We start from the raw sequence: 12782 nt of genomic DNA on the forward strand, positions 1-12782 counted from the left end.
ACCCCTCTAGAGACAATTAGAATAGAGGCAATAGATTTTGCATTACTGAAAGAATAGTCAGTTCATCCCTACAGACCAATTCCAAATCATGTTTTGCAACCATCTATTGAAAAGGCCATCTGGCTGCACTGTGGGCCCTGACCAAAACTCCTCACATCTTTGGGTGCACTAAACTGGATCCTGAAATTCAGTTTTTCTTCACAATGAAAATCTTTTCGTAGGCTAGCTTCAAGGGTTAATTTCAGAAAGTTTCTCACAGAAGCAGCAAGGCAAAAGTTCACCCATACAAGGGACTTTAAACATTTCTCCATGAACGTCATAGTTTGGGCAATTTTGGGGAGTAGATCAGATGCTAGTTAACACACTGAACTCAGCCTGAGAAAATAACAACTGCAAATCATGGTGACTGATGTGGTTTGAAAGCAAAGTTTCCTTTGATGCAGAGGAGAACATTTTTCCTGAGGGAATAAGGGGAAAAGGACAAACATAAAGTGGAAAAGCCCTACACCAACCACCAAAACAACACACCAAAGGACTGGCAGACTCCATGTGCAGGCATCAAATGGAGATTCCCCATTTCAGTGCTTGAAACATCAATTCGAAATTCCCAAGTGAAGCCTGCAGCAATATCCAGGACACAGCAACAAGCCCCTCACTGGGAAACAGCGAGAGCAAGAGCTAGGCGTAGAAACACCCAGGCACTCGGCACTTCTGAAGGCTCCAAGAAAGGAAACCGTGCTGAAGCGGGGGCGCAGTTCAAGTAACATTGGATCAAAGCTGCTCAAGCCACGATTTTTAAAACAAACAAACGAAGCCCAACAGTCCTTCTGAGCTGATGAAGGCCAAGTTGTAGCAGCCACATCCAACCCGCTCCGCGCTGGGAGCGCCCAGGTGCCGTGAGGGGCACGCACCCTCAGAACTGGTCAGAAGCCAGAGGCGGCTGCCCAGAGGTGCCCACTGCCCGGCACCGGGGTGCCGCTCACGCCAGTGCTTCCGCCCGCTTCTGCTGATCTAAACCCCAAGCAGCGGAAGACCTACTGCTCCATTTTGATGTCAGAAACATTAAGCTGAAGAATTAAGAAGTAGACAGTACTTTAAAAGCGCTTTTAAAAAGACAGTATTTAAAAAACCAAAATCTATAAAGCTCTTTTGTGAGCAACGAGAACAGAAAAACAAAGGAGTACTTTAATCCATGTTTTCACACATTGAACATGCCTCTAAAATGCCAAAAATTTAAAACGCGAATCATGTCCCTAGCTGGATTTATTGCACCAGAAAAGTAGTCAAAGCTCAGTCATTCTACACATTGAAGAAACCTCCACAAAAGTGAACAGGACTGAGTATTCAATATTGTCTAAACCAGACACTCTTGGTCCCAAAACACTATATTCAAATATATATTTAAGTGAGAATAAAATGTGCAGTAAAGCTAAAACAATGAAACCATAGTCTTATGTGAAAGTCTCTTCAGGAGATTATTTGCTTTTCCTTCTGAAATGCTTTAAACTGACACACCAGGAAACTGAGCACTGTGGCCAACTGCCTCCAACCCCACCAAAAGGGAGAAGAACGGAAAAAAAAAAAATTCTTTGAAGTCAGGTATTTTCTGCTTTCAAACAAACAGGGTTTTTGCAACAATCCTTCTGACGGTAGAGCAGATTTCACAAAGCTTGACATTTCTCTCTGAGTGGGCTTCTGAACTGTCATTGCTGGTTATTATTAGTAGGCACAGAAATTCCCATTTTAATTAAAAACTTTATTTGGAAATACATTATACAGTTTACATGTGAAGTGCTTTCACTGTAAGATATTTCATAACATTGTGCTGAGCAAAATGGCTGACCAATTTCCTGGAAGCTCTTCCAGTTCCGTTTTGTTTTTATTAAAACTATCTTACAGAACTAAGATGCAACTTCTGCATTTGTATTCAGAAGCTAATTACTATGTTTACCTTAGGGAGAAAGTATATAATTAACTGTTCCAATTAACTATGCGTTTCAATAATGATGGTAAGCATTTGGCATAAGACTGAAAGAAACCTGAGTCCTAATTAAACTTGTATTCACCAAAGATTAAAAAAAAAAATCTTCATGATCAAACTACTGTTTTAATAAGGCACAGTCAGACAAGTAAAATTTTATTTATCAAGACTGGCTACCAGTTCAGTTTTACCTGTACAGCCTTCCTGCTGGTCTGACAAAAGTAAGCTGAGAGTCATTTTCCCTGTCTGCTGCTGAGACTTTTCAAGAACAAGGCAGAGCAATAAGGCAACTGAAAGAACAGACATGCAAAGGAGTTTGGTGTTTGGGATGGATTCCGAACATCTGCAAAGTAGTTCATTTTGTAAATGGAGCATTCACCTGTTGTTATTAAAATGGTGGTCAACCGTGATAGGGAAAATAAAAGCAGTGCAAGTAGTGCCTGCTTGCAAAAGGGCATTTTAATAGGAATAAACAAGTTGCCTGGTATGCTTTCAGGTGAAGACTGATGCAGCAATTCCCACAACTTTCAAAGATAATCTAAACTGAATTCTGAAATTCCCCTCTACCACACAGAAAAGCTGAACGTACCAGGAGGTTGCTTGACAGCAGGTGAAATATCAGGGAATGAAACCTCCATTTAGATAATGAGCCAGTACTGCCATCCTACTTTGCATTTCTTATTAGAACGAAAGGAAATCTTCAGGAATGATAACTCAAATAATTACATCATTATTTTGGCTGGAAGAAAGTTCAAGAACTCTTAAAATGTGATGATGTTTAAAGAACATGAAATAATTCTGCCCACAGTCAAAGAATAAAAAATAAAAATAATGAAAAAAGAGAAGCCTTACCTTCCCCTCCCAGTTAAATCTTTGAGGAATAATTGCTTGAGCTTAGCGCTGTATGGCTTCTGTGGCCTATGAATTCTTGATAGATACTCTAAGAATTAACATTTTCAAGCTACTGTTTGTTTTCAATTTTAAGTAATTTCAAATAAAAATACTGCATCTATTTCACTTTAATAATCAAACTGAGCATAAAAATCATTAAAAGTGTATTTCTGATACAAATTTGTATCACATACTAAAAGATAATTGTAAAACAAAAAGAATTAGAATATACAAAAGGTTTTTAAAATTCTTTTGCACAGCTGAACTCATAGTGCAGGTTTAAGATTAAAAAAATCTGTAAATGAAGTAATCACAAATGTTGAGTATAAAATACATTCTGAAGTATTTTACAGAATGGCTGAATTATCAAGCATAAGAACTGAGAATAAAGGATGTTAATGACAAGCAGCCACGTACAGAACACAAAGCAATAAGTTTAAATCAGACTATTTTGGTTTGTGTAGCCCTTTATTAGCAACTAAAATAGAAGATATCTGTTGTACATCATGGGTAGTAACTGACTATACTGGAGTTTTATTATATTCTAATACAGGATCATTTATAAATGCATCATTTTCCTTTTTTTTTTCTTTTATTAAAAAGCTTCCACCCCTTTTTCCGTTTACAACTTGCAAAACTATTCTGAAAGCTGAGTACATGTGCACAGGTCTGCAAAGAGTGCAAATTTAGGATATGGTAAATGCTTTACATGTTGTATTTGTCAGGACTGTCTGCCACCGTGCCTTCATAGCCATTATCTTTTCCAAAAAAAGAGGAAAAAAAAAAAAAAAAAGAAAAATCACAAAATGTTTCAACACCAGCCTTCCTTCCATTGTCCTAAACAAGAAAGCATTTTTAAATGAGTTGAAACTAAGGAAGGACTACACCTACTAGAAAAGAAGAGAGTTCTATTAGTTTGAGGTTTCAGTATACCCAAAGACCAGGGACTGTATCTTTGTAAGGGCTAGGCTGGGACCCCGTATACAGAGTGTGTGCAGGTGCCATCCCTGAGCATTCAGTGGTTCAGTGGACCATAAGTGCTCCAGCTGCGTAACTCACTGAGCTGTCTTGCCAGTTTCGACACTGGCTTGACTGAGCATAATTCAAAAATGAAAAGCTCATATTCATTCCGTTCTTCTGGAGCTCATTGATAGCCTGGAGAGAGAAAAAAAGCTGTTTAAAAAAAGCTATCAGTGAAATCATGACATTCTCTAGATCTCAGTCCTCTCCCCTCCCCCCGGCAGTCCTTGCACCACCTCTCATAACAATATACACACTTCCGAGTAGTTTGTGGACCTAACCCATTTCTCTGCCCTTTCAGTCACTGACACTCCCCCCTGCTGCACTACGTACATCCAAGCAGTGCTATAAAGCAATACTACACAACCTTTCAAAATAGATCCTTTAAAAACAACGCTTTCAGCTCCAAAGGGAATTTATACAGAAACACAGATGTAACAGGAAAAACCAACACTATTAACACTTTTTAGACCGTATTGCTTCCATTAAGGAAAAAGAACATACCAAGATAATTTATTAAAACGTGATGATTGGCAAAAGTGAATGAACAGAATTTAGCTCCAATTCACTGCAAAACTAATCATTATCTGATTATATATATATATAATCATATCTCTATATATTCTCCATATAGGCAACATTTCCAGGGAATTAAGTTTTCCCTTTTAAAAAAGGTTAACATGCTTCCCATTTCAGACTTGTATTACAGTAAAAAATACAGTGAGATTCACTTAAGCAATATGACAAATCTGCAGGGCTCCAGCAGTGCTGTAAAGCAGTTGTGACCCAATTCAGACAACTAAGTTAAGCCAGGTTTGTGTCTGCACTGCATCACCAACAGTAACTAGAAAGTATCAGTTAATCTGAGTTCTAATCCCATTAAATTTATGAGTTAACAGTGGACTGCACTAGTACTTACAGAGGCAATCTCTCATTGTATTTGCAAAAGTCAAAAATGCTGCCAGACATCACAAGGCACTCACAATAGCTAGCTAATACCAATACAGAAAAAATATATACATGTCTGTAAGTACTGATTCAAGAGAGTAAGTATGGACTTCTTCAGGGAGATGGATTTGTTTGTTTATTTAGGGCCAAGAAAAAGGGAATGATTGTATTTCACTGGAATTCAAAAGGAACATGGTCCCTCATCTCCCTTAGGGAACTGAAACCCCTCAGCCCTTGTAAGAGCTTACATTTGTCTATATGCAAAACATGGAAACTGGAGACCAAATTGAGAATACTTGGAAAAATAAATTAATTCAAGATTTGCCATTTTAGAACTAAGGAATACTCCAGCAATAGTGTAAAACAAATGTAAGCATTTTGCTAAAAGTTATATTTTTCAACAAATAGTTGAAAGTTACTTACGTTTAATAATACGCCAATAGGATGTCTTCCACATATTGTATTATGGTATTTCTTCAAGTAATTGCTAAAAGATACAGGATCTAGCTGCTCTATAATGCTCATACCCTGAAAAAGAATCGATAGCAATGATTACTTCACACATTCATAAGCAGGTGTTTATACATCATCTATTTACGACAACACAGAACACTTCAGGAGGAAAAACCCTCTACTTTGTGTCAAGGGAATCTCAGCATGTGCGCTCTAGCTTGTAGTCATCTTGTTGCCATCCCTTGCCAAACTAAAAGTGCAGGAGCTCTTCCAAAGCTGTCAATGATCCACAAATCTGTGAAGCTATCTTTGCAGATACCAGTGAAGCTCATGTTAAAAAACCTCCTCCCGCAGACTAGCTGATCCCCACCTCCAAGGGCACCCTACTTCTATAGGATGATGTACAGCAACAACCGGAGACATTTACTGAAAGGGCAAAGCAGGAAGAAGTTTTGCCTCCATCTCCTCTCCCTGGTAACATGGCTCAGGGCCGAGCACTTGCTTGGGACTTTCGGATGTCCAAAACCCCTAGACAAGTCATCAATACACACACACGCAACTCAAGCACGTAGCAAGTGTCACGTATCCCACACACATCAGGCATGCAAGGCAGTTGATCTGGGCAAAAGCCTGCCATCTGCTCAGGGTGTAAAAAGCAGATCCAGAACATCTCTAAAGCACTAGACAGTCGGTGCACAACAGAAACATAAGACCCAGATGATGCTTCTGCTTTACACGAGGCAGTCACATATACACATCCTTTTCTCCATCCACAGTGAGACCCATGATCCCACGGAGTCATACTATGAAAACCAGCACATGTATGGAAAACAAAACCTTCCACGCATACAAATATTTGCATTCTTAAAAGCAGAAAGAATCCTACAACTCCAGACACAGCCTACTCTTACCCCATCCCACAGTGCAGACCAAATACAATGAAAGTAGTTGAAAACAAGTCTAAATCAATTATTGTCTGGGTTTTATCATGGCTTTGCTATTTTGCCTGTATTAGAGTTCATCCTCTTGTGGTTTTCCTTCCTTTGGAAATTATTAAATTCCCTTCGCCAGGTAAATGAGGTCCAGACACTCACTAACACAGTAAGACACATAGCTGTGCTTCTTACACGTAGCTGATGGAACAGGAAGTTTTTCCTTAGAGACTGGAAAAAGCATACACTTTGCATGGGAACAACGGGAGGTCGACCAGGAAGGGAGAGAATTTCTCCTAAAGTTTCTGTAATTGTCCCAACCCCTTCCCCGGCTTTTGGGAAAGTGGGGTTGATAAAAGGAGAAATCACGATGCAGGAAGCAGTCTGTCTGTCTGAGGGCTCCACCTCAAGAGTGAAACCTCTGGAATACTCTGCAAGGGCGGTGGCTGCTCTGGAAAACAGGCTAATTATTCAGACTGATTACAATGGAGGGGCCGGAGGTTCTCAGAAGAGTCAGGGAGAATTAGACAACAGCAACCATAACCACCACCTTTGTGTACTTTTAATCTGAAATAAACATAAGATGAATTCATAAAGAAATAAATTTTATAGGAAAATAACCCCAAACTGTGCTGACCAATTGCTGGCAAGAGCTCACTTCTTCCAGGGTCATGAAGAGGCTGTTTGGACCCCTGGCCAGTAATTAACAGCTGTTACTCACTCCGGATCTACAGAATCTAGATGAGTGCCAAAACAATAGATGTAGCTGTTCTCTAACTAGCAGTGATTACACAAATATCATTGCATTTCTAAACTTTAAGCATGTCTTTGAACCATCCGTTTACTTGTAAATTGGACATGTCAATACACAGCTAAAGAAAGCAGAACCAAACTTAACTACATACTCAACTGAAATAAACATGCATAAGGCACTTACGCAGGTACTGAACAGCCCGTAAGAACATATTTTATCCATTTGTAAACACTTTCACAACTTTCTAAAAAATGAAAGTGGCTGCTCAATTGAGAGACTTATTTTATAGCTGTAAGTCACTGGGATATACTGGGCAGAGGCATTTGCACATTTGTCCGAAATGAATGGACGTGGATTTATCAGAATGCCTTAGCAAGCTTATTTCAATGCACAGTTCAGCACTGCAAAACATTTAGAGCTATGCAGTTCATCCCAGCAAATGCTAACAGAGGTCCATATGTCACAGGCTGGAGAAAATCCATAGGAAATGGGTACTAACGCATATACTATAAGCATTCAGCTGTACTGAACTTTGCCACAACAATTTTTAAGTCCAAAAGATTGAAGAGGAGCAAAGACTACCAAGCTTGTTTCTCAGTCTAAAATGGTGTGGAGGAACAAAGGAAACATTTTTTGTAAGGCTGTGTTTCATTTTTCTGAAAAGCCGAAGTGTGAAGCTAATCATTTTCAGTATTCAGAATAACTCAGCTGGGCATGGTCTAGAACAGAGTTAAAATACACAACAAAACCCATGTGATAAAAATGCAAACCGTCACACAGTTCTGCAGTTTATCACATGGTTATTATGGCACCACACAGAAATTGCATATCTCAGTTAACCAGACACTGTAAATGGAATCTACAATATCCTAGCACAGTGTACTTAATACGATTAAAAGCAGTTACATTCTTAAATATCATCCCCTATAGGACCAAGTATCTACAAGCTTACAAAAAAAAAAACCAACCCACCAAACTCCAAAACACCCCCAAAACCCCAACCTACAGGCTTATTTTATACTACACTCCAATAATCCTTTGGCTGGTCAAGTTTAAGTTTGCAATCAGTTACTTCAGCTGCTTCTTCACACTCAGAAAATTTAAACTAGTAGCACACTTATGGAAGTAGAAACAAACTTGGTCTTAGCACCAGATAGTCCCAACTATCTTTGCATGTGAGAGTCACTCGGGCTGGAAGAGAAACAGTCAACAGGACAATTACTGGCTGGGCAAAGCAGAGAGGGCTGGGAGCTGGGCACTCAGGCAGAAGCTTGGCATCATGCACTGTGCCCGAGCTAAGCAGCCTTCCCAGGCTGCAGCGCCGTGGAAGGCGCTGGCACGCCACAGTGGCGCTGCAGAAGCCACCAGAATTCAGCAGTGTGTTCGAGCCACCTGAGAAGCCCCCTGGGCTGTGCTCGGCTCCTGCACAGCTGCTGGCTGCTCCTGCACAGCTCTCCTCCGCGCCTACATCATCCTCCCCCTTCAGCACTCAGGGTGACAGAATCCTCCTATTGACTCAAGTGAGGCAGAAGGTTTCACGAATTGATAGAAAATGAGCAATCTGGCAGTGAAGACTGAAGTGAGCAGAATGTGTTTTCTGGCTACCCATAATCAAAAAATAATTACTCTTGAAGATATATTACAGAATACTCCCCCACTTTTATTTAAAAAGGTGGTAGTTATCAGGTTATGATATACAAACAAATTATTGCACACCAGTTGCTCAATTATAACTCTTCATTTGAAGATTCTTCCTTAAGGTACCCCTATTAACTGTGGGGCTGTTTACTCCTTTCACCGTCACTCCACAAGGTGCACTGTGGTACCCCCAGGGTAACAGAGCGGTCACATTAAGAGTTACCATGGAGAAACTGATGTCTGCCCAGAAATATTTACTACTCTGGTTTTTATGTTGGAGTCTGAGGGGTCTCACTTAAAATCACAGCAAATAAAATTTCTCACAGTGATTACCAGGTTAGTAAATCTTCAATACCCAAAAGCTTTTAACATTGTTTATGCACTAGCCAGAAAAAACCATCATGCATCTGTGCTTAAGGTCCAGTCTAAATAAGGATGAGACCATTGTCCTCCCACAATGGCATTTCTAAGGAAAAGTGATTTCATCTTAACCCAGAAATCTTCCTGCTTACAAAGAGCTCAGCTGACTGCTTTGCTAGTTAGGTCCAATACAATTATTGGGTCAGTAATAGCAGAGGTTACAATCTCTGATGGTTTTACTGCAGCTTTGTCTCTATCCTAATGCTATTTTCTCTACGGAGAGGCCTAGTGTTTACAACAATACAAGTTTCTTTAGCATGCCAAATGACATTACAAAATTCAATACTTATCTAAGGAGACAAGAAGTAGCTGAGTAAGGCATAAAAAAATTGAATAAACTCCTTCAAAAAGCTGGAGAAACATGACAGGGAGATCTTTGTGGCATTGTAGATAGTATCCCAAGTGTACCCACAATACTGCTAAAAAGAAATTCCTGAAATCCACTCAAAGCAAAACCTACTCTGTACAGAGTTTGAGTATGAAGTCACGTGTTGACATCTAGCTTGATATAAACAGGCAAAAAATAACCACAGTATTTTCATAGTTATTAAACAGCAGACATCATTTTCAATGTTACAAAAAAAGACTGCCATCTCCTTTTGGCTGAATAGCTACCAAGAGTTGGTGCACCAATGTATTCGCTAAGAGTAATTCAATGTCAAAGTCCAGTCGTCCTGCAAGCTTTCACCACAGAAATTAGCAAGGGGAAACTAATGTTTGCTAATGCACCTTAATCTGCTCTCCTGCAAAAACACTCGGAGCTGCAAATTCAGGGACTCTGCAGAGACACCTTTGTCTTTATAGAGAAACCTCTCAACTGACAACAAGAATTATTACAAATGGGATAAATAGAATCAAGGCAAATTATTTACTGTTTCCATTCCAGCGACGAACAGTGGAAAAACAAAGAGATTAACATGGATACACAAAGCAAAAAAACTCCAGAGATCTTTCCAGCAGATAGGATTTATTCCTTGAAGACAAGGAAAAAAATTAACATGCCCTGAACAACAACAGTTCTCTCTTCTAACAGATTTTACAGAAGTTACATAAATGATCAAAACAAATTTTAAGGTCATGTATTGCCAGAAGAATTACTTCTATTCTGTGCCATAAGTATAATCTTGAATGTTACCACATTTTTTTTTTAATTTAAAAAGAAGCCCTTGGCTCCTGTGAGCACAAAGAAAATGCAACATAAGTGGCATCATCATCTTTATATACTTAGCATTCCTTTCAGCTGTTCGCCAAACCCAGGATGAAGTACAGTCTACTGCTTTTCCCCACCACCTACTACAGTGTCAGGGATGAAGGTGGGAAGACTACTCCCAAGGAAATAGTGACTTTCATTTTCCTGACCAGCACAGTCCCCTAAAGCCTTTCCTCCTCAAAATGGATGGTGCTGAAACCATCAGCATAATCCCAACGCTGTTGCGATACGCAGGTGTCACAGCTAGCAAGCCTCAACTACCACAATAGTTGATTCATAATTCTTACTGCTTCTCAAAAACGTAAGAGTGTACGTGGAGAGGAATTACATTACACTAGGGGATTTTAAGTAGGTGAACATGCATTTATTCTCATAAATTATGCTTACTAGATTATACCCAAAATATATTTTACGCAGTCAGTAAAATGGAGGATATTAGCTAAAAAACAACAGCTAAGTTGTTATTGTGGTAAACAAAGGAAAAGTATACATTCAATAAAATAGCTAATCTATAATATTTTGTTAGAGAAATTTCTAAAGTGTTCAAAGAAAGGTAATGTACAGGAGAAATTTGTTAGTTAGTTCCACCAAATCTGAAAACTTACCATTTTATCTAGGTGCTCAATGGATCTATAAATTTCTCCTTGGGATTCATCATAGTAACTGTAACGGAACCTCTGACCTTGAAACAAAAATCATGTATAAAATAAAAAAGGGAAAAATTGTAGCTAAAACACTCCCTACTACTTACTAAATAACTGAAATTATAATATTTGTAAAGTAGTAATCTCTATTTATGTTATACTTTTTTAGCTCCACTGAGGAAATTCTAGGGCAGTCAAAGTAGCAGCCCAGAAGTGAAGTAAAAAAAAAAAATACATGACGGGCAGCTATATTCCTAACGAAAAAACTACCGTGTAGAATTGACACTGCAGTAGCACTTAGTAATTGCCTGTTATTGCCTTGGAATCCAATTCTATAAGTTAAAAAGTAAAGCAACATTTCTTTTCACTATCCCTCTTGTGGAAGTCAACCCTGGAGTCAAGCTACTTCTGCTTGCACAATACCCACAGTAAATGATGGTTAAAAGAGAAAGTTCATGATAATTCAATGAACAGTTCTAGATTGTTCATTAGCCACAACAGAACCCAGGTCATTCTTATACACCTCCACCTATTCCACAATTCAGAGATGAGCAAAATAGGCACTTAATTACAGAAGTTGACCAAAGATGACAATGAAAAAAAGGGAAGAAGGTCTGTTGCGTAACATAAAACATATCTTTCTGAAGCAGTCCCTTTTCCAGCTATTATCACACTTAAAAGAAAAATGAAGTGTTAAACCAGGACAGAAGTCAAGGCTTCTGGAGTCTTTATAGCTCTGCCACCAAGATGAACTGGGATAGCTCTGGTGAATTGGCGTAAGTATTCCATCTGCTATCTTACCCAGCAGTAAAACATACAAAACTTATTTCCAGAGGGATGTTGCCACGTCCAATGAATTTTAACTAATTAGTTTTGCAAGTTGCTTTGAGGTGCTTAAAGGAAGAGTAAAAAGAGCAAGAAACTTCAGACACTTATTTCATTGCAGCAGCAGAGATGCATATAGACACATACACCTTCACCATTTATTTCCTCCACTACACTGAAAACACATTACCACATATTTTTCATCTATTGTTTGAGATTAAAAAAGAAAAATCCTTTTTTAGCTTTACAGAGGCACTTAAGTTTCAAAGATCCATTTACCAGAAGTTAGCGTTCAACATTTAATACAATACATTTTTTGAAAATCACTACAAAATATTCATCATACTGCTATAAAGAAGAGATGTGAAACTTACCCCAATGGCAAAAGTCAGAAGAAACCACAAAGAGGTTACTAGGATCAGCTAGGTATTTACTGAAGAGTTTTCCAAATTCCTGCTCTTTTGACTCACTCAGTGCTCCGACCAACACAGGAATAATAGTAAACTCATCCTTATGGCTTATAAGCAAAAGAAAAGAGGTTGTAATTCAAGTAACAGCTGAAGTTTTTTCAGGGCTTGCTAAATGAAATTGCAGAATGCTTTAAAAGGGCACTAGTGAATTGAAGATACAGTTAATTTGGTAAGGTCATAGTAGGAAGTTGGTTTAGAACCTGAAACTACTTCAATTTCAGAAAACAAATCCCCCCAGAACAGTATTTATCATTGCTGCAAAGTGAAAACACCAGGCAAAAAGAAAAGACACAGTGAAACCAGCATTGAAGTACGAATGGAATTCTCCCTGTACAGATGCTGCACAAAGGTTGGGTGATTTTACAACATACATGAAAATATTCAAGACACCACCCAGATGTATACTGATACTCCAGGGAAAATTACAAATACTAGGGAAGTTAAAAAAAAAAAAGGAAAAAACCCTCCACACCACAAATTGACAAAAATCATTATCTTTAAAGAAAAACTATTCAAAGCACTCATCTGAAATAGGACATGTAAACAGAACCCTGATTTCAAAATTAGCATTAAGGCTCCAAACAAACTTAAAATCC

At 38.7% G+C, this 12782-nt stretch overlaps 1 protein-coding gene across 4 annotated transcripts in view; it reads right to left on the bottom strand.

Moving 5' to 3' along the window:
• Positions 1-3321: 3321 nt before the first annotated feature.
• MEMO1 (mediator of cell motility 1) overlaps positions 3322-12782 on the bottom strand; it is a 28681-nt gene continuing 19220 nt past the window's right edge. For all 4 annotated transcript variants that reach the window (XM_075748865.1, XM_075748862.1, XM_075748863.1 and 1 more), the window contains 4 exons: positions 12091-12233; positions 10853-10929; positions 5264-5368; positions 3322-4027 (listed from right to left, as the gene is read on the bottom strand). In XM_075748865.1, the coding sequence (XP_075604980.1) occupies positions 3896-4027; positions 5264-5368; positions 10853-10929; positions 12091-12233 (457 nt within the window). In that variant the 3' untranslated portion in view covers positions 3322-3895. The remainder of the gene's footprint in view (positions 4028-5263; positions 5369-10852; positions 10930-12090; positions 12234-12782) is intronic.

This window comes from Balearica regulorum, chromosome 3 (genome assembly GCF_011004875.1).
Source record: "Balearica regulorum gibbericeps isolate bBalReg1 chromosome 3, bBalReg1.pri, whole genome shotgun sequence".
NCBI lineage: Eukaryota > Metazoa > Chordata > Aves > Gruiformes > Gruidae > Balearica > Balearica regulorum.